General features: G+C 42.4%; 1 protein-coding gene across 1 annotated transcript in view; it reads left to right on the top strand.

The window, feature by feature from the left end:
- Window positions 1–375: 375 nt before the first annotated feature.
- The window catches only part of LOC142464232 (vomeronasal type-2 receptor 26-like), a 46,968-nt gene continuing 19,372 nt past the window's right edge, over window positions 376–27,971 (top strand). The window contains exons 1-6 of the mRNA XM_075567636.1: window positions 376–1,932; window positions 4,142–4,219; window positions 4,401–4,619; window positions 10,987–11,278; window positions 11,735–12,538; window positions 24,886–25,113. Of these exons, the coding sequence (XP_075423751.1) occupies window positions 11,054–11,278; window positions 11,735–12,538; window positions 24,886–25,113 (1,257 nt within the window). The 5' untranslated portion in view covers window positions 376–1,932; window positions 4,142–4,219; window positions 4,401–4,619; window positions 10,987–11,053. The remainder of the gene's footprint in view (window positions 1,933–4,141; window positions 4,220–4,400; window positions 4,620–10,986; window positions 11,279–11,734; window positions 12,539–24,885; window positions 25,114–27,971) is intronic.

Genomic DNA, 27,971 nt, shown 5'->3' with positions numbered 1-27,971 from the left:
TGGTCCCCAAACAGCATCAGAGATGGGATTAGTTTTGTTTCTACATCACTTTTGTAGCTTTAATAAGTAGAGCCTATTCCATTGTATTACTGAGAGAAAGGAATCCTTTTATTGCAGATTGAGAAACATTGTACCAAAGAACCCTGGCACATTTAAGACATGTATATTAAAAGTGACTCTTCACATCCTTGCTGTCAAAGACAGAGGTCATTACACTCTGCTCATATTACTCGACCTCTCTGCCGCATTTGACACCGTGGACCACCCTCTTAATCTTCACATTCTCCAAACTCTTGGTATTCGTAACAAAGCTCTATCCAAGATCTCATCCTACCTCTCCCATCGTACTTTCAGTGTCTCTTCTGCCAACACCTCCTCCTCCTCTATCGCACTCTCTGTGGGGGTACCCAAGGGCTCTGTCCTAGGACCCCTTCTCTTTTCTCTGTACACACTCTCTCTAGGTGACCTAATCACATCTCTTGGGTTCAAATATCACCTCTATGCTGACGACACACAAATATACCTTTCAACACCCGACCTTACACCTGCTATACAGACTAAAGTTTCTGAATGTCTCTCGGCTATATCATCCTGTATGGCCCTCTGCCGACTTAAACTTAACATTGCAAAAACAGAGCTCCTCATACGTCCTCCCAAACCTGGCCCTACTACCTCCTTCCACATTACTGTTGGAACTACGATAATTCACCCAGTAGCCCAAGCACGCTGCCCAGGGGTCACGTTCGACTCCTCTCTCACATTCTCTTCTCACATTCAAAAGGTAGCAACATTTTTTTTAATTTCCTCTGCAATATCACAAAGATACGCCTTTTCCTCTGTTGCTCGACTGCAAAAACTCTGACACAGACCCTCATTCTCTCCCGTTACTACTACTGTAACCTCCTGCTGTCTGGCCTTCCTGCCTCTCACTTGTCTCCCCTACAATCTATCGTTAATGCTGTGTCCAGAATCACTCTACTATTTCCAATATCTGTCTCGGCGTCTCCCCTGCTGAAATCCCTCTCCTGGCTTCCTTTCAAATCCCGTATCACGCACTCAATTCTCCTCACTTTTAAAGCTTTACACTCTTCTGCTCCTCCTTACATCTCAGCCCTAATTTCTCGCTATACATCATACCAACTCTTGCATTCTGCTCAAGGATGTCTTCTCTCTGCCTCTTTTGTATCTGAGGCCCTCTCCCGCCTTAAACCTTTCTCACTGACTGCCCCACACCTCTGGAATGCCCTTCCCCTCAATATCCAACTATCCACCTTTAAGACCCACCTCAAAACACACCTGCTTAAGGAAGCATAGGAGTAGCTCCGTGGCTGATAATTAACACCTCATACATAAACCTTGGCTCCTTACAGACACGCTTACCAGAACGCCCTCCTACTGTCTCTGTACATTCTTCCTACCAACCAATTAGATTGTAAGCTCTTCAGATCAGAAACTCCTTTTCCTAAACGTTCCTTTTATGTCTGAAGTACTTATCCCCTTTATGTGTTATTTGTTATTTATATGATTGTCATGTATGTATTACTGCTGTTTAGCACTATGTACCTTAATGGCGCTATATAAATAAACCAGACAATAGAGAAAAATGCTGCACACCTCAAAATAGAAAAAATTGATACAGTTACCGGTGCTCCAGTGTTAGAACGAAAGCCTGCAATCAGTCCTGGATATATGAACAAAGGAACATAGGGCACTACGGATTTAGCATATCCAAACTCATTTATTGAGCCAACACTATATAAATAAAGACATACAGATGTAACAGGGTCCCCCTTACCTGCCCACAGGAAGGAGAGCTGCCTCTGCATTGCCCTACATTGCTCAGTTGGCTCAGGAGAAGTTGCGGCGGCCATTTTGGGAATCAGGAACTACAATTCCTAGAAGCTTTGGACGAGCGTTGTGGTGGCCATCTTGGTATGGCTCCAAATGTAATGTAGCGGGCCTACAAGCCCCAGATTCCCCGGGGGGAGGGGGGATAGAGCACATGGGCTGTTCTAGCCAATGGGATGAAGCAGCCACTTGGAGCAGGATATCCTCTGCGAGGCTCAAGGTGACTTTGGCAGGCCTGACAGAGCCGGGAACGAGGAAGGTAGTGTCCAGCGGGCAGTCGGCTTCCTGGATTAGACCAGACCTTTCCCCTTTGGCCCCAGATAGCCCCTGTCACTCTAGTGGAGTACTGAAGGACCTGCCTTACTATAAGGATCACCCCTTACTTTAGAGACTGCAGTGTTCAGGGACTCTGTCTGAGACACTCCCACTTGAGCTCGCACCATGTGGAGGCCTGGAGCCGAAGGTGGGAGGGGATTTATGTTGGAGGCCTCCCTGTGTGGAATCTCACTTAACTCCGCTTCACAAGTATTCCCTGGTTGGGCTGTTGACCAGGAAGATACCCACCATGCACCAACACCTCATAGGGGAGTAGCGCTACCTGACACTTGGGTGGGATTGTTCTAGGGACATAAGGGTTTCACATGCCCAGGGCACCTTCAGTATCTTGGGGGAACCACCATTATAATTATTATTTATTACCTTGTATTGTTATGTTGGTGTCATTATATTATGTACAGTATATGAGTAAAGTGTGTATATATATATATATATATATATATATATATATATATATATATATATATATATATATATACAGTGTTCGACAAACCTATACATTTGCACGCCCCGGGCGAGTAGATTTAACATCGTGGCGAGCTCCTATTGGCCCAAGCAGTACACGTGTGGTACTACGTGGCGAGTAGATTTTTTTGTTCGGCGAGTACATTTTTTGGTGATTTGTCGACCACTGTATATATATATATATATATATATATATATATATATATATATATATATATATATATATAGAATCCAATGCACAGCCGGCACACCATATGCAAGTAAATAAGTTTTGGTGCTTATCCCATAAAGCAATAACAGACCATACGATACCGGTTGCAACACGACATCAAGGGACAGCACGCAGGTAAGTAAATCATGAATTTTCTATATTTGATAGAAGACACAAAACACAAAAACACACTCTCAGCAACCATTGCCACAAGTGGCTCTTGACTAAAAGGGAACTGAGGTATCTGACACACTGTAATGCACCAAATACGTATGGTTAATGCAACAGCATACATAGAAAGTTAAAGCTGTTGCATTAACCATACGTATTTGGTGCATTACAGTGTGTCAGATACCTCAGTTCCCTTTTAGTCAAGAGCCACTTGTGGCAATGGTTGCTGAGAGTGTGACACAGCATTTATTCTAATTTATTACCAGTTTCTCTATTTGACATTGTCTGCATTATGTATTTGTGTTGGTTTTTAAGGTGTCGCTTCCTGACAGGATGCATAGAGTCATCATTGCATTATCATTTCTTACACTATGCTTTAGGCGTTATATGGCTGAGTGCTTTCAGCATTTATATACTGACCTAGATTCTAGTCAGCCACGTCATCCACACGTGTGTATATATGTTTTATTCCCTCACATGTTTCGCTTAACTTGCAGTGACAATGTGTTTTTTGCACGTCCCTGAAATAGTTAATCTATCCAGATATCAGCTCCAGATCAGTTTAGCCCATGCGCACTCTCTCCGGTTATCCAAGATATCGCTGGGTGTCAGACTTATGTAGTCTCCCAGCAGTAACATTTATGCAATTCCTGAGCCTTTTGCGCATGCTTAAACACATATCAGGTAAACAAATATAGAGTTAATATATTCAAAATGGACGCTCTTTACCTGCTGATACTGTGGATGCATGTCACATAGGCAGGTGAGGCTTATTAAATGTGATGTGTGTTTTGTTGAATTGCACTGGGGTTTGGGGTATATGTATGTATTGTGCACTGCATTCAATTGCACCACCTTGAGAAAGGTCCCACTGGGGGACCGAAACGTCGGTTTTTGTGTCTTCTATCAAATATAGAAAATTCATGATTTACTTACCTGCGTGCTGTCCCTTGATGTCGTGTTGCAACCGGTATCGTATGGTATATATATATATATATATATATATATATATATATATATATATATATATATATAATGTTGCTTGTATTATTATTAGTGAATATTGTGTCCTATGAGGAGTCAATCCCGCTTACGCTGCGATCCTCTTAGGTGGAGGCACTGCGCTGCGAGAGATGGCATCCCAGGCTCCCCAGGAGTGGAGGCTTTGGCTTCCTGTAAGCCTCACAGGTACAGCAGCACACGTAATCACCCGCGGTTTCCCTTAGGCATAAGGGAAAGGGAGTTACACACATACACACATCACAATAACCAAACCTTCCTGCATAGCCCATGGTTGAGTTATGTGCAAAATGTCTTTCAAATGAAGGGTATCTGTTCAAAAAATAACAGTGACATTTCTGCCTGTCAGAAATAGGTCCCTGAAGAAGATAACGGTGACTCTGCTGCTCATTTATGATATTCTCGGAAACGCAAGTACAGAACAGGCCTGCTCATTGAAGATAGATGGGGTTAATCCGCGCTACTTCAAAGAAGGAGACATACTCCTCGGAGGTGTCTTCCAGTTGTACTACATACACATTGGAATAACACAAATTGGTTTTCCACCTTTAACTTATATATGTGAAACGTAAGTATTGTTGTATTCTATCTTCATTTATCAGTCTGCACGTTTAAAATCACTGCATTGTGCAGACCTTGGTCCTTTATTCAATATATTGAATGAGGCTTGATGAAAAAACATGGGGTTGCAAGGCGAGTAGTGTAACACTAAACAACAATGTGTGGGTCTGTATGCATACTGCACCGACACACTTTATTCGAGCAAATACCCAGTATGTACCTGGCAGATACCTGGAATGCGCCGCTCCTCACCTCTGACAAGCCCCGTTGCGTTTGCCTTCCCAGCCTGGGTTCATGCCTGGCTGATGGGCGGCTGATCTGTTAAATGATAAGGATTAGGATTTAATAGGCTGCAATGCTTCGCGTGTCTACCAGATGGCATAAATTCATGAATTGTAATGCAGTATATATATATATACTGTGCAGTATTGCAGCCAGCGGGAATAAAATGCTTCAATCCCTGCCTGGAAAATAACTCAATGCACTCGGGCAGAAAACAGTCACAAACCTCAATACACCCGGGTATACCCGAATTCGTGGGACTAGCCAAGCTCGAATAAAGTGTGTCGCCAGTGTATATAGTGTTAGCGTGCGTGTGCCAATGTGTTTATATCATTGTATGTATGCAAAATGTCTTTTTAAACTCTGCGTGTGTATTCGCATGTTGATGTATCCGTGTGTCTGTTTATCAGTGTATGGGGCCTACTCTGTAAACTCCGATAAGTGACTTATCGACAGGTAAGAGCAATTTATAAGTGAGTTTGCATGTGTAGCTATTCAGAGCGCTCCAAAAACGTCAAGCTCACTTGAAAACAGCTTCTTCTCGTCCGGTAGCACTCTTGCTCAGACAAACCGAGCGGTAGCTCAAAAATTGCCCAAACTCGCATTCTTTGAAACAAACCTCTACTCAGGTAGCTCCGATATGCACATCCCGGCTGCAACTCGCATATTCTGATCTCGCCACAAGGACATAGCTAGGAGGCAATCAGAGACAGGACTGGATTGCAGGTGTGAGGGTAGAGGTGGATAGATATATCTGCATAGAGATTATATCTTAAAAGAGTATATCAAAAGAGTAGATGAGGTCGCCAAGTGATAGCATGTAGAGAGAGAAAAGGAGGGTGATCGACAGTATCGAACGCAACAGACAGAGCGAGCAGGTTGGTATGGAAAAATGACCATGGGGTTTGACTTCATGTAGATCATTGGCTACTTTAGTGAGCACAGTCTCTGTTGAGTGAGTTGTACAAAACGCAGATTGTAAATGGTCCAGGGGAGCATGGGAATTAAGAAAGTTGACCATGAGTGAGAACATGAGATGTTCACTTAGGTTGGAGGCAAAAAGCAGCAGAGATACAGGTCGGTAGTTAGTAAGGCACATAGGGCCTCATTCAGGGAAGGTTGATAAAAATTATCACCAGGGCATTTAAAATGACGTTTTTTTAGGCGTTGCTATCACGATATTCAGAAAGCCTCGATTACCTGTGATAGCAAAATTCCCAAAACGGGCGAGTTGCTGCCAGCGAGAGCATCGAGCCACTGAAAAGGCCTAAACCGGAGATTTATTTCTGCTGCAGAGAGAGCGGCTCTAAGAGAGCCGTCTCTCACAGTGGAAATGTCGCCCGAAAATTATTTATTTAAATATACATTTCTTTCATAGTGCAGATGTGCAGGGGGTCTCTGGAGATGAACCACGTTGGTTTTATGTCCGGGGACCCCCTGCTTCCCGAGATACAGGCACCTTTATGGGGTGCCGGTATCTCCTATGCAAGGAAATGTCCCGGTCACGTGATGCGGGACATTTCAATGCAAAGGGATACCGGCACCCCATAAAGGGGCCTGTATCTCGGGAAGCAGGGGGTCCCCGGACATAAAACCAACGTGGTCCAGCTCCGGAGGCCCCCTGCACATCTACACTATGAAAGAAATTTATATTAAAAAAACATTTTAATAAACATCAATACACGCCCCCCCCCCTCCGCCCAAACCCATACAGTACAGTAATGGGCAAAATAACTATTATCCAGATATGGATAATAGATTATTTGCCCATTATTAAACACTGCATTAGCATACATAAATAAAGTAAATAAATACAGTTATACTTACCACAACATCAGGTCCCTCTGTCCTCCGTAGCAAGAAAGCATATATACATAATAAAGACATTCTAATGGCCCCTAACCCCTTAATCATCTTAGCGGTTACTAACCGCTATAGTCATTAAGGGGTTAACCCACCCTGACCCGATACAAACCCAGGAGGCCTAAGCACCCACCCCTGACTGACTATACCCACCCTGTACCCATTGAGTAGTATAGTGGTACATCATAAAAACAAACAAAAATGGGGGAGCACAGGTTGAGGGACTAGACAGACGTTTCAAACACTATGATGGTTAATGACTGTGATGTGAAATGAAGTGTAAAATAACTTGAACACTTACACGGCCTTGTGTAAATGCTTTCACATCAAGGTGTCTTTACTTTTGCTGCTTTCTCTTCTGTGTTCTCTCCGCTAGTGGTACATCATACCCGTATAATAATAATATGGGCATGCCAAGCCTCTATAGCACTCAATGGGCACCCTAATTACAATACATTAATACACAAGACACACGATAATAGAACATAACTAAACTCCAAAAAACCACACGTCACTAAATAAAAACAGTAGCCAGCTAATCCAATGAATACAAGCAATAACAACATCAACAATAAATTAATGAAACCATTAACCAATCAAAACAATTAATTCCTAAAACAACTCCGAATTATTTTATAAAGTAACCAATCCAACCAAATAATTACTAAACCAACTCAAAATTAATAGTAACACTAACCAATCAAACCAATTAATTACTACAACATTCATGAATTAATTTAAACATTAAAATACAAACAATATCTGAAATAACCATAAAACGCTTTAGCTAACATAATACAACATTAACTAAAAACGAACACCAATCACAAACATTGTATTACCATTAATCAGGAAAAAAACAAACAATGACATCTACATAAGAAACTGAAATTGATGCCGGGGGGCTCCGGTGCTGGTATTAATGGCTATCAGCTCCGGAGACCCCCGGCATCAATCCGAGGCAGGAAAAGGGCCTGATTTTTTCTAAGTCCCGACATATCGCAGCTCATCGAGGCATCTCCCCACCAATTTACCAACATTTTGAGGTGAACTGGATTTGGGGAGAAAATCGCCTTTTAGGGCTGCGATAGGCCGTGACAGCCGACTCGCTGGTACTAGAATCGCGCGAGTTTATGATCCTTCCGAAAAATGGTCGATAAGCGGCTGATCGCCGCTCAATTGGCGAGTTTCTTTTGGTCATAAAATTTTGCTGTGATACAGGCCGTTATCGAGCACTTATCGAGGCTTAGTGAATACGAGTAACCATTTTGGCCGATAAGTGCTCGATAAGGGCCTTATCAACGCTTTCTGAACGAGGCCCATAGAGTCTAGGGTGGTTTTGAGAATACAGGGGCAGGGAGGAATTGAAGATGTGGGTGAGAGTGGAGACTAAGACAAGAGTAAGAGTGCTGATAAGGTGTGAGGGGATAGGATCGAGTGGGCATGTGGTAGAGAGAGAAAAGCAGCTTAGAAACGTCAAACTCTGTAACAGGAGAAAAGGATTCAAAAGGGGAAGAAGGAGATTTAGGTAAAAGCAGAGAGGAGGGGGAAGGTACTGGAGGACTTCACTTCTGGATAGCATCGACCTTGCCTTTATAATAGTCTGCAAAGGCTTGAGGAGAAGTGACGGATAAATGGCTGGTGCAAGGAGAAGGTAGGAGGAGGGAGTTAAATACAGAGAAAAGACGGCATGGATTGGATTTGTGAGTGTTGAGGAGTGAGGAGAAATAGTGCTGTTTATGGTGAGGATAGGGAATAACGCCGTCCTGCGCTCCGGGGTGCACCTGGCTCAATAGGGAATCAATGTACTCAGGATGAGGGGGAGGTTACTCAGAGGGTCCATCTAGAAATGTATATAGTCCTGGAGATATAGCTGGTGCTGCAATCATACTCCTAATTAGACCACGTAATCCAAGATAGTAGAGACAGTCCTGAATGGCTTAAGGGAACTAAGTACAGGATAGTGGGGGTAAGGGACAGCCATCTTACCTCCTATAGTAAATCCTTGATGTACTGCTTGTCCCGCTGTCTGTAGGATTGTGAAGACCGCACGTTCACAGTGAAAAATAACTCCTTCCCCCCCTTTGTGGTGCCGCCGAAATCGGAGTGATAGCAGCAATTTAGTGGATGTTCGGGGGACTCAAACGATATGCAGGTAGTCCAATGACATGACAGAAGTCCTCACGCGCATTTCACGCAAGTGTTGCGCTTTCTTTTCTATTTATGCTATACCTGGGTATCCCGTTTTCTTTATTGTTCATGTCATTGGACTACTTGGATATCGTTTGAGTGCCCCGAACATCCACTACGTTGTTGTTTATTGTGAGAGTAGAGGAGAAATTTATAGTGCAGAAAATCGGCCAGCGTGTGAGATTTCTTCCAAAGGCGTTCAGAAGAGTGAGAGCAGGTGTGAAGAAAGCGTGCTTGTGAATTTAGCCAAGGTCATGGGTTAGCGGGTCTGGTGTTCTGTAGCCGAGAAGGGGCATATAGATCGAGAGGAGGAAAGGATGACGTTATAAGTTGACAAGATTGTTTCGGTGGAAGGAGAGAAGAGAGATTAGTGTTCATTTGAGATGCCAAAGCAGAGAGGTCAATGGAGCGTACAGTATGTCTCGAGAGTATCAAGAAGAACAAGTAGGATAAGGGAATGAGTGGAGGTGAATGATAGGAGGTTATGGTCAGAGAGTGGAACGTGGGGGACAGAAATCAGAAAGGGAATAGTTTTTAGTAACGACCAGTCTAGAAAGTGACCATCCTTGTGGGTGCTGGAATTGGTGCATTGGTGTACTGAAGACCAAAGGAGGAGGTTATTGAGAGAAAGCTAGATGCCAAGGCGAATGAGAGATCATAAATGACTGTTGAGGTCTCCCAGTAAAAGGATAAGAGAGTCAGGAGAGAGAAAAGGAAAACCAGGATTCAAAGTCAGAGAGGAAGGAGGAGGTAGAGGATGTAGAGTTTGCCGGTCTGTAGATGACTGCAACACGTAGAGAGGGTAGAAAAGCTGGACAGCATGAATCTCAAAGAAGAGAAAGAAACAGATAAAGGGATAGGGCTGAGCTGATATTGGCAATGGGAGGAGTGGAGGAGACCTACCCTTGACCCCATTTATTTGGGTATGAGAGAGAGAGAGATCACCATAGAAGACAGCAGCCTCCACAGCTGTCATGTTGTGAGTGCCAGGTTTCTGTTAGAGCAAAGAGCTGACGAGAGTGAGGGAAGAAGAGGTTGTTTACAACCTGAGCCTTACTAGTTAGAGAGCGGACATTCCAGAGGGCACAGGAGAAGGGAAGAGAGCAGGAAATGAGGCAAGGAATAGGAAAAGTAAGCCAAATTCATTTTATTCAAACAGAGTTAATTCACTGTGTGTGAAAAGAAACTGATAACTAATTAAAAACAGAAACCATTTTCAAAAAACAGCACCTTCTCTTGGCAGCCGAGATGCCAGGCTCACTCGGCCCTCTGGTACTAGATCTGTCATGCCTCAACCTTGGCAAATCAGTACTGGTGGTGTGGGTGAGTCACTAGATGGAAGTGGAGATGGAGAGGCCCAAAAATAGAGACCCCTGCATGTAGTGAGAATGGAGGGTACCTGGATTGCATTGCACACGTTAGCCCATTGAGGGCTTCTGCTATCTGCTCCATGCCATTGAGCATGGCACCTGTGTGCTGCCAAATGGCATTTACACTGATACAATGGGCAGTGGGCTACTAGCTTCCTCTATCTTTAAATAGCCTCTATCCTTAAGAGCTTGTCTGTCACACTGCATACTCCTCTGGAGGAACCTCGGTGATAAATAGGGTGACTGTCTCCTCACCCTGGTCTTCCTCCTGTAATGTGTATTTATTTGAAATTGCTACATGTTCATGGGCGTTGTTAGGTAATGCACATGTGTACCGCATCACTAATGTATGCACGCTAATTGGGTAATGGTCGTTATTAGTGCAAAAGTGACAGACTTCTGTGGATCTACCCCTTTGATTTGTGTAAAATGTAAGGAAACCTTAATATCACTCACAGATATTACCTTAATGCCGTTAATATAATAGGCCTTTTATGGGGAGGAATGAATTCGGGCCAATATTTAGAGAGTAGTCTAATGCTATATGGCACCATCCAGAGATTTAAGTCAATGCGCTGTAAGGAGCCTTCTGGTGCACAAAGGTGTCTTATGGCAGAAGACCTCTTAGAATGGGCCTAAACTTTCTTAATCAGGATTATCTTTTTACAGACACTCCATTCGTTTTCTTCGGCACTTTCTGGCGTTTGACTTTGCAGTCAGGGAGATTAATGAGAATATGAATATTTTACCCAACATAACTCTGGGATATGAAATATTTGACTCTTGTTATACTGATCAGGCCGCAGTGGAGGGGACTATGAGCGTTTTGTCAGGGGGAAGAAACCTCTATCCTAACTATAACTGTCACAAGAATGGCACTGTTGTGGCTATCATCGGACATCTGCTATCTTCCCCATCTCAGGCAATTTCAACTCTACTTCAAGTATATAGGTACCCACAGGTAAGAGATATTAAAAAAGTTTTTTTTTATAAAAAGAACATACCTTTTTTTTTAAACCCAACACTTCCACAGCAGCAATCTCTAAAACGTCTCACTGTTACCAAAAGAGATTTGGAGAATGTTTCAAGATAATCCCTTGCTTTTCAGTGATTTGAAAAGTGGTTACAGAGCGGTGTCCCACACAATACAGCTCGTCAAACATCTCTTCGCTCCCTATTTATCTCTCACATATTTAGGGGGGAATCATATATGCCTAAGCAGCTGATCGGACAGAAATCTCCAGAGACTTCAATGTCCTACAGTATATAGAATAAGGCCCATAATAACAAAATAAAGCATATAATTTACTATCATGTAATGCTTTGTATGCCCGCATTTCAATATTCCAATGAACCTACTTGTTCATAGCAAAATCTGTGCAATAAGTAATGTCTCATATTCTCCTATATTTGACAGATCAGTTATGGAGCAATGGATTCCATTTTCAATGACCGGAATAGTTTCCCATTCTTCTTCCGGACTGTCCCCAGTGATCGTGTCCAAAATGCAGCAATCGTACAGTTACTGAAGCACTTTGGTTGGACATGGGTTGGGATTGTGACCTCAGTTGATGACAGTAACCAGAGAGTCAGCGAGGAACTAAGAAATGAAATCGTCACAAGTGGCCACTGTGTTGCCTATTTAGTGCAGCTACCATTGGATGATGAGGCTCACTGGAAAAGATCCTATGAAAATGCTCTTCATGTGATAGGGAATTCTTCAGCCCAAGTGATAATCACCTACCTCACTTTCGATTATTTGCTGAAATTGTTACAATTTATGCCCACTTTTCAAATCACTGGAAAGGTTTTGATTTTACCTGCTACCGTGTCAGTAGCAAGTTATGATCATCGCAAGACACCCTTGACTGCCCTAAATGGCTCCCTAATGTTCTCTCCCCCAAAAGGAAACATTCCTGGTTTGAAAGAATTTCTCTACAGAGCAAGTCCATCCAAATATCCAAATAACAGGCTAATAAAGGATTTGTGGAGGATAACATTTCGTTTTCCTTCATATAAACACTATTTAAAAAGTGTCAGCACAGATAATGAGTCACTCAGATTACTCTCTACCTCTGACTACGACGTTGATAATTTCAGACTCACGTACAGTGTTTACACTGCAGTATATGCTTTGGCACATTCTTTACACAACCTGTATTCAACTTATTTCCAGAAGCAAAAGATCCCTGTATCAGAACATAATTTTCATCCTGGAAAGGTAAGTGATTAACATAGTTAATAAATATACAGCTGAAGTACTGTAATAAAGGACATATTTGAAAATATTAAAGTGAAAGATGTGGTTTCCATTTAGGTTTTTTCCACCTATGTAGAAAGCAAGGGGTCCCTGCAAAGGAACCGCATTAATTTCAGCTGTGGGACCCACTGCTTCATGACTATAAAATACAAATTAGATGAGTATTGGATTGCCCCTTTAAATACAGCAGGTGTGTGCAAACTGGGGGGCTTGAGATTTTTTTGGGGGGAACGTACAGCGGTTATAGAGGCCCAGCGCTCTTCACCAAGGCACACGAGGCCTCTGTAAATTCCCGTACCTGGTCTCCGGCGGCTTCCATTGTCGCATCACCATAGTAACGCAGTCAAATAACGTTGCGTTGCCATGACAATTTGATGTCATGATGTCAGAAGACGCCAGACACAAGGTAAGGGGGTGGGGGGGGAGAGTAGGCAGGGGGTTGCAGACTGAAAAGTTTGCGCAGTCCTGAAATACAGGACAAGGTGCCTTTTTCCAGTAAGACATTGCTGAGATAAATAGTGACTCACAGATGTGGCAGATGAGAAGTCATATGAACTGCAGACAAATATATTTTGCAAACAACTGTACAGCAAGACATTTATTTTAATACTGTAGTTAAGAAATTCCTAACATGAAATATTTCAAATGTTTATGAAACCTTAATATATGGTAGAAGAATAAAATAGTGTCTCTGCCCTTTCCCACATCTGCAGTCAGTCTAATTCTGGAGTATGGTAATATCACAAAAACATGGTATGGAAACATACCGTATAACACAATTTTAATTGGAGTTGGAAACAGATCTTATAAAGTGCATCTAAAGCACCAGAAAGGTGTTCCAATAGAAAACAGTGAAACAGTAAAACAGTGATATATATCAGTTTTACACACACATAATTTATGTGACGGGAATACATAGTAAATTGATCGAGATAGTATACAAAATGTATCCAGTTCTATGTGACTGCATTTTTATAGTGCACACTCCTCCTTTTTAATATGTGCACAAATTTTTACCAATACTTACTGTAGTCATTGTCATCCACCTTTAAAAACAGTATTCTTCTGACAATAGTATCCATTAAAAAACATTATCCCTTTAAAATAGTATCTTTTTAGAAACTGAACCCCTTTGGAATTAGTTTTTTTTTTTTTTTTTTTGCTGAAATCTATTATCTTTATACAATTATTAATAATGTTATTTTATCCCTAGGGGTTTCTGGACCGATTCTCTGGTATAGATTTTTTTTTGGGATATTATATAACAAATATGCACCGTACCTTAAGCAGTGCCTGTAAGGGTTGTGTTTCCAAGTGATTTCTATAGCCTAATTTTTTAATATTTTGATTATTATTGTAATAGTTTTGAATCATTATTGTATTTGTATAAGATAATTTTACATTGATTCCCATACATAATGTACAGTACCTACCCATTAATTCATGTATACCAGGGGCGCGCACACTTTTTTGTCTGCGCCCCCTCCTTATCTTTTCTCCAGTGTTTTCAGACGTCACGGCGTCATGTGACATTGTGTTGCCACGTCGGCCACAAGCCGCCAGACAGCAGGTAAGAGACATACAGAGGCATTTCATTAAAATGCTTTGGGGAAGAGTGCAGGACCTCTTTAAGCACCGCGCCTTCCCCCTCCCAGAAATGTTTGCGACCCCAAGTTTGCGCACCCCTGGTATACATGAATTCATGGGTAGGTACTGTACATAATGCATGGGAATCAATGTAAAATTATCTTATACAAATACAATAATGATTAAAAACTAGAACAATAAAAATCAAAATATTAAAAAATTAGGCTACTCCCTGCAGAATTATATACATGTATACATAAGCTTTATTGGTTGTTGCACCATGTTTACAGCTATATTCATATAGTTATCAACATTTGTGCTCTATAGCAATTGGAGGAATTCTATTCATTTCAGAGAAGGGTTAGCCGTAGGTATTTATTGTATTAGCTAGCCATATATAAACAGGCAAGGGTCCCACCGCTCAACATTATTATCTTCAGGAATATAGAGTAGCAGGGGTGCAAAAGGGATAGGGACAGACAGACGACACATAAGTGTTTTCCTATTGAGGGAGCCACACAAGATTCCCATATATATATATGCACTCGTCCAGATAAGATACAACAGAATATTGAGAATGAATTAAATCTCTAACTGCATTAACCTTTGACCCTGCATTCACCATGGAGGATTTTAAATACACTATTGTATATATATCACAGCAATTTTCTTCCACACATCTGTACACCATGTAAATATATCCTAGCATAATTGTTAAATAAATATTTTATTGTTTTTTATTTCAATTTTTTTATTGGGTTTTTCCGAGGGTAGGGTACAGCATATCATATCACAACAAGCTGGTACAGAAGTCATTGGGTATTTTTTGAACAAGTTGACAATAATAGAGCTTCCGCATAGCCTGTTAGGAACCAATAGTATGAAGCCCGCCTCTCCATCCGGAGGGCGGGTGTCAATCGGTGTGCACCCGTCTCCTTTTCAAGTGGAGTGAAGATGATTAAAAGGGAGAAAGGAAGAAAGAGGAGAGGGATGTAGGGGGGAAGGGAAGGGGCATGGAGCGGCATAAGAGAGGGCCGCCCAGGGCCCGACGTCCACCGAGCTCTTGAACAGAGTTTGAGTAATCTATGGGGGTTTAATCATATGGCCAAGCTTCCCAGGTTTTGTTAAATTTGTCTAGTTGTTGTTTTAATCGAGCTGATAGGAGTTCCATCAACCGGACTTCCCTGATTCTGGTGAGGACCATCTCCTTGTTGGGTGGTCTAGTTTTTTTTCCATTTTGCCACTATTGATCGGCGGGCTGCCGTTAGTACGAAGGATGTTTATTTTTTGGTCTGGTGGGGGAGACCTTCTATAGGCTTACCCAGCAGAAACGTCACCGGATCCAGTAGGACCTCCACCTCACTTATCTTCTCTACCATAACTCAGATCATATCCCAAAAAGAGCCCAACATGGGACAGGTCCACAGAATGTGTACCAGGTCTCCCTGCTGGCCGCATCCCCTCCAACAGAGGTATGACAGGCCAGGGAAGGCCTGGCTCAACCTACTCTGGGTGAGGTACCAGTGGAATAAAATGTTATAGATGTTTTCCTTGGTGGTGGTACAAATTGAGGTTTTGGTTGCGGCCTCCCAGATATCCTCCCAGTCTTTATCTATTTCTATATTGAGGTCTGCATATAGCTATGGTTGACGGGTATCAAGGCACGTGCTAGTCCCATATAAATCCCCGAGATCAGACCCTTCCGATATGCTTCTACTGCACATATCTTTTCAAAGTTAGAGGGGTTTTCAAACTTGGAGTTGTGGCAGATCGTTGTTAAGAAGTGTCTGATCTGGAGGAAAGCGAACAGGGGGAGATCCCCAGGGGCATATTTTTCCTGCGCTTCGGAGAATTTCATAGGCCGACCTTTGATTAGCAGATCGGACGCTTTTGTTATATTGGCTGCTTTGAACAGTCTGAAGTCCCTGGGATCACAACCCGGAGGGAAGTCCGGGTTGCCAAACAGGGGGGTTAGAATTGAAGGGGAAGATATTTAGTTCTTGTTTTTGACCATATCCCCCATGTACATCTCATCGCTCCAAGGCCCATCCTGCCCGGCGTTGTCTCCGCCCCCCCCCCCCCCACCCCCACCCACAAAAGGGACGGGAGGGAGAGGGAAGAGATGTCATAGGCTTCAATCTCCAACCAGCTGCTAGACGCTGGGTCATTATTCCAAGTGGCAGCCTGTACTCCCAGACCTCCACTCCCTCTTGGTGCCATCATAACCTATCTTGCCACTCTTGGCTTTTTCCCATTCCAGATAAATTGGAGAATATTATTTTGGATATTTTTGAGTTCAGCTCCTGGGACCTGGACTGGGAGTGTTTGGAATAAATACAGAATTCTGGGGAGGATATTCATTTTTACTGAAGCAACTCTACCCAGCCAGGAGATATGGTATTTGTTCCAGCTCTGTAGGTCTCCTTTAATTTGTGCAAATAGTGGGGGGAAGTTATGCTTAAAAAATATCTCATATGAGTTCGTAATTTTAATTCCAAGATATCGAATATAGATGGAGTTCCATTTATAGCTGAAATTAATTTGTAGGAGTTTTACCTCGGATGGTGTCAGGGATAAATTTAGGGCTTCAGATTTGTCATTATTCATTTTATATCCTGACACCTGACCAATTTTTTCTAATTGTGATTGAAGGTTGGGAAGGGACGTCAAGGGCTCCGCCAGAGACAATATTACATCGTCGGCGAACAGGGATATCTTGTATTCTTCTTGGCCTATTTTGATTCCCTTTATATTAATATATCTTTTCGGATGGTGGATGCCAGGGGTTCGATCGATAGGGCAAAGAGGAGAGGGGACAAGGGGCAGCCCTGTCTTGTACCGGTTTTTATTATTACAGGACTTGAGCCTCCGCCCGGGAGATTTACCAATGCAGACGGGTTTTTATACAGAGCTCTGATTCCCTCGAGGAAAGGACCTCGGAAGCCAAATTTGATCAGAGTGTGATCTAAAAAGTCCCATCTAATTCTGTCAAATGCATTTTCAGCATCGAGGCACAAAATAAAGGCCTTTGTTTTAGAGAGCTGTACATGGTTGATGATATTTATAATTTTACGTGTATTGTCCGACGCTTGTCTACCCATGACGAAGCAAACCTGGTCTTTGTGGATCAAGCTCGGGATTATTGGGTTTAGTCTATTGGCCAACATTTTGCTGTATATTTTCAGGTCCAAATAAAGAAGGGAGATTGGTCTGTAGCTGCCGCAATTTAGTGGATCCTTAGGCTAAGGCCCCGGTCACGGCGCTCTAATGCGCGCCCGCGCTTTCGGCTGCGCGTTCCGGCGATTCCCCGGTCTGCAGCTAACTGCAGGAGCAGAGACCGGGGGGGGGCGTGCCGGAGGAGTGACGGGGGCGTGGCCATGACGTCACCCGGCAGGTTCGCCCTCATTGGCTGAACCGCCGGGGGGCGTGCCTAGCCGCTCGACGCGAGTTCCTGCTCTTAATTCTATTGAGAGCAGGAGTAGCTCTCGCGCGAGCACTGCGGCCCCCCCTCGCAGCAGGCCCGACGCCGTTGCGGGGAGGGCTCTGGTGAGCGCAGCGTCCGCCACAGCGGACGCTGCAGCATGCAGCGGGGGCAAGGCCTTACCCTCTTTGTGAATTATTGCCAGGTTCGCTAGGGACATCGAGGGAGGAATATCTTCCCCTTCCATGAAGGAGTTGAAAACTTCTAATAGATGTGGGATCAGCACTGCCTTAAAATTTTTGTAATAAAGATTAGAGAAACCATCTGGGCCCGGGGTCTTGTTTGTTTTTAGTTATTTTAATACTTCCAATATTTCACCGGTTTTTATTTTCTCATTTAATTTTAGGGCAGTTTCTTCTGAGAAGGCCGGAAGGCTGCATTCCTCTAGATATTTTGTGATAGCCGTCAACCCGGACTTCGCGTTCTGGGGAGGGGGTTCAAGTTATAGAGTTTAGTATAGTAGTCTGCAAATTCTTGGGCAATTTCGCTCTCCTTGAGCGTTTTGGAACCGGATTTTGTCCGAATTACATTAATTTGGGATTTAACCCTAAGACCTCTTAATTTATTGGCCAGGAACCGGTCCGCCTTATTGCCCTTGTCATAGTATCTCTGTCTTGTCCACCTCATCGCCCGCTCTACCTCATCAAGTTGGACGGCTTTTAACTCCATCCTTGCTGTATTAAGTTTTTTTAATAGCTGTTTTGTCGGCTTGTTTTTGTGTTCAGATTCTAGCGATCTAACCTTTTCTGACAATTCTTTATATATTCTCTCCTTTTTTTTCTTTTGGAATGACGCGATTGAAATGAGGGAGCCTCGGATTGTTGCCTTATGGGCCTCCTAAAGCGTTGCAGGAGAACTTACTGAGCCCTTGTTCAAAACAAAATACTCTGAGATTTTTTGAGACACCCAATTTATTACCTCTGGAGAGTTCAACAGAGAATCATTTAGTTTCCACTGGTGGCGGGTTTTTTTAAAGAAAGGCAAAGAGAGCGACAAGTCAATGGGGGCATGGTCGGACCAGGATATCAAGCCAATATTAGACTGGGAGGATGCCTGGAGGGCTTTTGGTACCTTGAAAAAAAATCAATCCTCGAGTAGGACTGATGGGGGTTGGAGAAGAATGTGTAGTCTCTCTTTCCCTTATGCTGTAACCTCCAGATGTCAAACAAGGCAAAGTCCCTGAGAACATCTTTAAGGTTTTTAGCGTTAATGAGGGTGGACTTAGGTGGTGCTGTGCCCTGTGTGCTGGCTCTCATGATCTGGCGAGTTTACCATGTTAAAGTCTCCTGCCAAAATAAGTTGTGTATATCTTGTTTTACTCACTTTTTCGAGGACCGATCTGAGGAAGGGTATTTGTCCTTCATTAGGCGCATAGATGTTCACTAGCGTGATTGGCGATCCTGCAAGAGAACCTGAAAGTATTAAGTATCTTCCCTCTAGATCTGCACTGGACGATTCAAGAGTAAATGGGGTATTGTGACGGAACAAAGTAGCAACGCCTCTTTTTTTTAATCTACAAGAGGCAGAAAATGCCTGTGGGTATGTATTGTTAAATGTATTGGGCGGCGTTGAGGTGTTGAAATGTGTCTCCTGTAAGAAGATAATGTCCCCTTTTAATTTATTTATCTCCTGCAGGGCCAATCTACGCTTTGGTACTGAGTTAAGCCCCTTTACATTAATCGATACTAATTTTATATCAGGTGAGGTAGACAACCCTCTTTTTTTCTTTGGGGGAGAAACCCACTGCACTTCAGATTCCCGACACCAGCGTCATCCCAGGGTGGAGCCGCCAGGGAGGGAGAAGGTTCCTCGGGCAAGGGGTGTGGGGCGGGGGTGAAGACAGTAAGAAGGGAAAAGTAGGAAGTAGATAGGCTATGGATTAGCCCTAGACTAAACTCAAGGTGCCTTGAGAAAGGGCATAGAGCCCGAAATGCGTAGGCGGATACCTGCTGGGGCTATGGGGGACTTTTGTCTGAAGTTTTTATGAAATAAATGCCTTTTTTTTGCTTCCGTGAGCCTTCTCCTGTGTTTCTTGGCAGTGCACTGCCCTTTTTTCTACTTATTCCTGCTTCTTATACTGGTGGACTGCACGCTACTTATCCCTGCTGTGGAATACTTCCCTGGATCCTGGAATTCAAAAAGTGAGTTATATTTGTGGGTTGCCATACCCTTTATTCTCACTGTGTGGGACAATGGTTGTACTATTATTCATTGGTGCCTGTGGCACTAAGTACTAGTCCCTCAAACCCTATTAGGGTAACTTTATTGCACTATACAGCTTATTGGGAGTTGTTCTACTGCAGATGCTCAAATATTCTAAGGACTTGTCTAATCTGATGCACTCGCTTCTACACATCTATACCCGAATGAGGGGAGCCGTGTCGGCCCAGATAGGGCCCCGGCGGGTCCAAAGGTGGGACCCCGACCCCCTCCACACCCCTCGATCAGGATCTCGACGGAGTGAGGGCAGAAATGGCAAGGCTGGGGGAGACTAATTCCTCTAGCAGCCAGGGGAATAGTTCCTCCAGCACAGTGGGGACTCAGGATGCTCAGATACAAAGAAAGATTGTGGTGGTAGGGGACTTCTTTATTAGGAAGGTAGATAGGGCAATCTGTTGCCATGACCGCATGAACCAAACAGTTTGTTATCTCCCGGTTGTGCTCGGGTTCGGCACATTGCGGATCGGGTAGACAGATTGTTGGGAGGGGGGGCTGGGATTGACCCGGCGGTCTTGGTACATGTTGGCACCAATGACAAAGTTAGAGAAAGATGGAGGGTCCTAAAAAATGATTACAGGGATCTAGGCCAAAAGCTTAAGGCAGGGGTCTCCAAGGTAGTTTTTTCTGAAATACTACCAGTGCCATGCGCTGCCGCAGGGAGACAGTCAGAGATCAGGGAGGTTAATGCATGGCTAAGAAAGTGGTGCAGGAAGGAGGGGTTTGGGTTTTTAGAGCATTGGGACTCCTTTTCTGAGAGGTGCCATCTATATTCTAGGGACGGATTGCACCTCAATGAAGAGGGATCTTCTGTGCTGGGGGGGGAGAATGCTAAAAAGGTTGGAGGAGATTTTAAACAAGGGGGAGGGGAATTAAACAGATAATGAACTAAATGGAATAGAGGAGGATACAAGGTGGTATGGAGGTAGAATGGGGGCAAGTGCGAGTTTGACAAGCAGTGAGACACCCATAGTAAATACAGATAATACTAGAAAACTAAAGACTAAACCAAGTGGGTGCAGAAAGGAAGGAGCAGATAAGATAATAGTAACTTTAAAAAAAACTTAAATGCATGCTTGCTAATGCAAGAAGGCTGACAGATAAAATGGGGGAACTTGAATTAATAGCTGCAAGGGAGCAGTATGATATCATAGGCATTACTGAAACATGGTGGGATTAAACTCATGACTGGACAGTTAATTTAGAGGGTTATTCCCTTTTTCGGAAGGGTCGAACAAATAGAAGGGGAGGTGGAGTATGTTTATATGTTAAACCGGTTCTAAAACCTGTATAAGGTATGATGTCTATGAAGGGAATGATGAAAATGTAGAGACTTTGTGGATAGAAATTAGCAGTGGAGGTAAAAGTATAACGAAAATGTGTGTGGGAATATGCTATAAACCACCAAATATATATGTGATTGATGAAGCTAAATTACTTTTGCAAATGGAGAAGGCATCAAAACCAGTTCTTGTTTGCATAATGGGGGATTTTAATTATCCAGACATAGACTGGGGCAATGAGATTAGCATTACAACAAAAGGAAACAGGTTTTTGGGGTGCTTAAAGACAATTATGTGACCCAAATAATTGAGGAACCAACCAGGAGAGGGGCAGTTCTGGATTTGGTCATATCAAACAATGTAGAAGTAATAACAAATATTCAAGTACTAGAACATTTGGGTAACAGTGATCATAACATGGTCTCATTTGAAATAAATTATCAAAAAACAGATTACTTGGGTTCAACAAAGACCTTCAACTTTAGAAAGGCAAATTTTAATAAACTGAGGTCTAATCTACATGTAATACACTGGGATGATGTTTTTGCAGGGAAAAATGTAGGAGATAAATGGGCAGTCTTTAAAACATTGTTAGAAAAGCACACTTATCAGTGTATACCATTGGGTAATAAGTATAAAAGAAATAAGTCAAAACCAATGTGGCTAAATAAACAGGTAGGGGAGGAAATGGACAAGAAAAGGAAGTAGTTTAGATTCTTTAAGTCATAAGGGACGGAGGCATCGTATCAGAATTATAAGGAATGTAACAAAAATTGCAAAAGGGCAATCAAATTAGCAAAATGGATAATGAAAAAAGGATTGTAATAGAAAGTAAGGTCAACCCTATAAAGTTCTTTAAGTATCTTAATAACAAAAAAATGAGAAAAGAAAATATAGGACCCTTTCAGTGTGAGATGGGTAGGCAGATTATTGGAGATAAGGAAAAAGCAGAGGTATTAAACAAATTCTTTGCCTCTGTGTTTACCAGGGAAGAATCAAGTTCAATAGTAGTGCTACAGGAGGAAGCCACAATCTCCATATTAATGAACAATTGGTTTACTGAGGAAGAAGTTCATAATCAACTTGAAAAAATTAAAGCAAATAAGGCACCTGGCCCCGATGGCATACATTCAAGAGTTCTCAAGGAGTTAAGCTCAGTAATAGCCACACCAGTATTTTTAATATTCAAGGACTCCATTTTCACAGGCTCAGTACCACAAGATTGGCTTAAAGCAGATGTGGTGCCTATATTTAAAAAGGGAGCTAGATCACAACCGGGAAATTACAGACCTGTAAGCCTGACTTCAATAGTAGGGAAACTACTTGAAGGTTTAATACGGGATAATATTCAGGAATACGTAATGGAAAACGAAATAATTAGTAATAGTCAGCATGGATTTATGAAGGATAGATCATGCCAAACTAACCTTATTTGTTTCTTAGAGGAGGTAAGTAGGAATTTAGACCAGGGTAATGCAGTTGATGTGGTCTACTTAGATTTTGCAAAGGATTTTGATACGGTTTCACACAAGAGGTTGGTGTACAAAATAAAGAAAATTGGACTCAGTAATAATATATGCACCTGGATTGAAAATTGGTTAAAGGACAGACAACAGAGGGTTGTCATAAATGGAACTTTTTCAGGTTGGGCTAAAGTCGTGAGTGGAGTACCTCAGGGATCGGTACTGGGACCCCTGCTTTTTAACTTGTTTATTAATGACCTTGAGGCTGGCATCGAGAGATAAGTCTCCATCTTTGCTGATGATACTAAATTGTGTAAGGTAATAGAATCAGAGCAGGATGTTATTTATCTTCAGAAGGACTTGGAGAGACTGGAAACGTGGGCAGGTAAATGGCAGATGAGGTTTAATACAGATAAAAGTAAGGTTATGCATTTTGGATGCAAGAATAAAAAGGCGACTTACAAATTAAATGGAGATATATTGTTGGAATCCTTGATGGAGAAGGATTTAGGAGTGCTTGTAGCCAGCAGGCTTAGCAATAGTGCCCAAAGTCATGCAGTAGCTGCAAAGGCAAACAAGATCTTATCTTGCATCAAATGGGCAATGGATGGAAGGGAAGTAAACATAATTATGCCCCTTTACAAAGCATTAGTAAGACCACACCTTTAATATGGAGTACAATTTTGGGCACCAATCCTAAGAAAAGACATTATGGAACTAGAGAGAGTGCAGAGAAGAGCCACCAAATTAATAAAGGGGATGGACAATCTAACTTATGAGGAGAGGCTAGCTAAATTAGATTTATTTACATTAGAAAAGAGGCGTCTAAGAGGGGATATGATAACTATATACAAATATATTCGGGGAAAATACAAGGAGCTTTCAAAAGAACTATTCATCCCACGGGCAGTACAAAGGACTCAGGGCCATGCCTTAAGGTTGGAGGAAAGGAGATTTCACCAGCAACAAAGGAAAGGGTTCTTTGCAGTAAGGGCAGTTAAAATGTGGAATTCATTACCCATGGAGACTGTGATGGCAGATACAATAGATTTGTTCAAAAAAAATGTTGGACATCATTTTAGATGGGAAAGGTATAAAGGGATAAACCAAATAAGTATACATGGGAAGGATGTTGATCCAGGGATTAATCCGATTGCCAATTCTTGGAGTCAGGAAGGAATTTATTTTCCCCCTTATGAGATATCATTGGATGATATGACTCTGGGGTTTTTTGTTTGCCTTCCTCTGGATCAATAAGTAAGTATAGATATAGGATAAAGTATCTGTTGTCTAAATGTAGCATAGGTTGAACTTGATGGACCTATGTCTTTTTTCAACCTCATCTACTATGTAACTATGTAACCACTACACCAACATTCTCCCTGTCAATAAAACCACAATCTCCTCAACATCTCAATCCCGCTGTCTAGGGGTTTTCTTTAACTTTGATCTCTCCTTCATTCCTCACATTCAGCCCCTCACGAAATCCTTCCGTCTCAACCTCCAAAATATTGCCAAGATACGCTCTTTTCTCACTCATGATGCAACTTAAATCCTAATCCACGCACTCATTATATCCTTCCTCGATTACTGTAACCTTCTCTTAGGTGGCTTTTGCCTTGTCCACCTCTCCCAATTCCAATCTAACCAAAATGCTGCTGCTAGACTCATTTACCTCACTCACAGCTCCACAGCTGTCAGATTGGGTCATATCCTAACCTCAACCACACCTTATTCTACAATGAGCATACACCTTACCTCCTTGGTAAAAAGAAAAAAAAGGCAGATCACTACTCCTCCATTGAAAAAGGTATTAGGCAGAGAAAATGTTTACCCAAAGTAATGAAAAAATGTATTGAATAGAGCATACAAACACAGACATGTAGGCCTCTGAACAGCACCTACGCATTTCAGGCAACAAAGCCCTTTATAAAGGTTCTTTTTACTTTACCTTCTTGTTTCAACATTGTCTCTCATTCCCACTAGATTGTAAACTCTTACGAGCTGGGCCCTCATTACCTCTTTGTATCTGTCTGTGCATGTTTGTCCTCAGCTGTATGTAACTGTTCATGTAATATACATAACTCTGTACTCCATTGTACTGCGCTGCCTAATAGGGCGGCGCTTCACAAATAAATTATAGAAAATTATATTTCCCCAAGTCCAGTATGGATTAGCAGCCAGGTGTAATTTGTGGCACTAATAATGCAGTTTTGAAAACCCTTGATTGAATATGCAGCATAATTGTTCTCTCTTGTATTTTGTTATTCTCCTTAGCTTGCGCAGTATTTAAAACATGTTCATTTTAAGACCCCTTCTGGAGATGAGATCTTCTTTGATGAAAAAGGGAGCTCAACAAGTAAATTGGATTTGTTAAACTATGTGATGTATCCTAATCAAACATCAAGAAGCATCCAGGTTGGACAATATCTCTCCTCTACCTCTCATGGACAACAGTTACTTGTCAATGACAGGGACATCATATGGGAACCAGCCATCACAGGGGTAAGTAACAATGCTAAGCTTGTTCATTGATGAAAGTTTTTGTGATTGTTCATCGGTGAATGGATTTATAGCCACTTTCTTAAACATAATTTCCAATTTCGTTTTATAAACATTTAAATAGAAAAATATACACACACATTGGGTAACTGCCATCCCAGCTGATACTCAGAATATTACAAAACCTTTCTGAAATGGCCCTATTTTTTGACAATTTTAGAAGTGAACTTTATGCACAGTTAACCCCTTTGCTGCCTGGGAGCCTTGCAACACTTACTACAGTATACCTTAGAAGAAGAAACAAACTAAGTTAATTAGCGTAATAGTAAATGGAACCCAGATCTCTGGCATATTTGTGTTTCTAGTTATCCCTGGATCTGTGTGCGCCTACCTTTAATATATATATATATATATATATATATTGGTTGTATGTGCCTTTTTTTCAATACATCTATATTTGATATCAATCTGAGTGCTGTCTCGGTTCTTGCTGCGTGGTCTTGGACTCCTGATCTGCCTGGTAAGGAATCTCCATTTATATATATATATATATATATATATATATATATACATACATACATACATACATACATACATACATACATACATACATATATATACGTACATGTATGAGTACCGTGTTAGCCGAGCTTCAATACCTCTACATGAAAATATGGAAGATACGAAGATACCACATTGTACCGCACTCAAATGACACTAAAGGATTTACTGAAAAAACAGGCACAACTAGACAGCGATATCATCTTCCTCAGCAAATGCAAAAAGGAGCATCTGATCCCGAAAGGACTCGTCCTCAAAAACCCACTTGCCAACACATACAACACAAAATTCTCCCAACAACTGTGCACCAGGAACTCAGAAAGATTAAGGAACCATCTGATCAGCATCTGTTACAGCAACCGGAGAAAGACAAAAGAGATGATTGACTGCATCCTGGAGACAGGAGAAATACACACAGACACATGGAGAGGACTCCAAACATTCCATGAAAAACTCCTGAAGGGTCTAATTAGCAATAAGGAAAAGAAACTGCACAGACTGAGGCTAAGAATGAGATACTCTGCAGCAGCCAGCACAACAACTAATAATACAAACATTGACAATCACCAAGAGCAGGACTGCACTGTTAACCTCTCAGATTACACACCTAATCAAGCAGAGTCCTCAGTATTATCAAAGGGTCTCACATTTTGCCCCACCAAGCCTATGGACAAGATTGAGCTGTGCAGTGACCTGGAAGAATTCTTCAGAAGGCTGCGTCTTAAGGAGTTCTTCCACAACAGACACAACCAAGATTATGCCAACACTGCAGAAGGAGAGCCGCTGTACATGAGCAGGGAGAAGCAAAAATCCAACTGGATCCCACAAACTGGGCGCAACCCCACAATGGACCGGTACATTGAAAGCTTCAGACACAGCGCCAAAACCACCATCCTGGACAAAGTAAGGAAACAAACATATAATCTGACACTGATGGTGAGGAGAGCCATAGAATCGCTAAAGGCCAAACATAACAATCAAACCTGCGGACAAGGGAGGAGCAGTGGTCATAATGAACACCACAGACTACCTGCGGGAAGCACACAGGCAACTCTCTGATTCAATTATTACACCCAATTGCAGGAGGATCCAACTAAAGAATACATGAGAGAACTCAATAGGATCATTAAAACTCTCCCGATCCACACAAAAGAACAAATTCTGGACCTGATACCAGCTAACCCAAAACCTGGCACATTCTACATGCTCCCTAAAATTCACAAAGAGGGTAACCCTGGGCGCCCTATTATCTCTGGATCTGGCACACTTACTGAGAATATTTCTGGCTGGGTGGAGGGCATTATAAAAACCACTTGACAGGAACACACCCACCTATATCAAGAATACCACCGACCTTCTAAACAAACTGAATGCCATTGGCCCCCTCCCAACAGGAACACTACTAGCAACCATGGATGTAGAGTCACTTTATACAAACATCCCCCACGAGGATGGATTTCAGCCTGCAGATACTTTCTGGGACCGCAGGAGCCACTCACAGAGACAGTGACTAAATGCATCGAATTTATTCTGACCCATAACTACTTCACATTTGGAAATGACACATACCTCCAGACAACCGGGACCGCTATGGGTACTCGGATGGCGCCACAGTATGCCAATCTGTTCTGTGCAAAACTGGAAAGTGGCTTTGTTTCCACCTGTCACTTGAAACCCCTTACATACCTTTGCTACATCGATGACATCCTACTGATTTGGACCTCTGGCGAACAGGACCTCCTACAGTTCTATGACAACTTCAATACGTTCCACCTGACCATCAACCTCAAACGCACCCATTCCCCGGAAGAAGTACATTTCCTAGACACCACCATCACCATAAAGAACATCCAACTACCGACTTCTGTATACCGCAAACCTACAGACAGAGCCAGCTATTTGAGGGACAACAGCTTCCACCCGACACACACCAAAAATGCAACCATCTACAGTCAAGCCATACGATACAACCGGATATGCTCCGACACAGCAGACAGAGACCAGCGGATTAAAGCCTTGAGATCAGATTTTATAAACCATGGATATAACCACAGAATTGTAGACCAGCAAATTCACAAAGCCATCAGAATACCAAGAAGTGATCTCCTTGAATACAAACAGAAAGAGACAAGCAACAGGGTACCTTTGGTGGTCACATATAACCCACACCTAGGAGCCCTACGCAAGATCGCCAGGGAACTACAACCCATCCTCCAGGAAGATACAAGACTGCAACAGGTCTTCCCTGAAGCACCCTTATTATCATACAGACAACCTCATAATCTCAAGAATATTATGGT

This window comes from Ascaphus truei, chromosome 12, assembly GCF_040206685.1.
Source record: "Ascaphus truei isolate aAscTru1 chromosome 12, aAscTru1.hap1, whole genome shotgun sequence".
Taxonomy (NCBI): domain Eukaryota; kingdom Metazoa; phylum Chordata; class Amphibia; order Anura; family Ascaphidae; genus Ascaphus; species Ascaphus truei.
The sequence above is the reverse complement of the archived record's forward strand: the minus strand, read 5'-3'. Positions and strand labels throughout refer to the sequence as shown.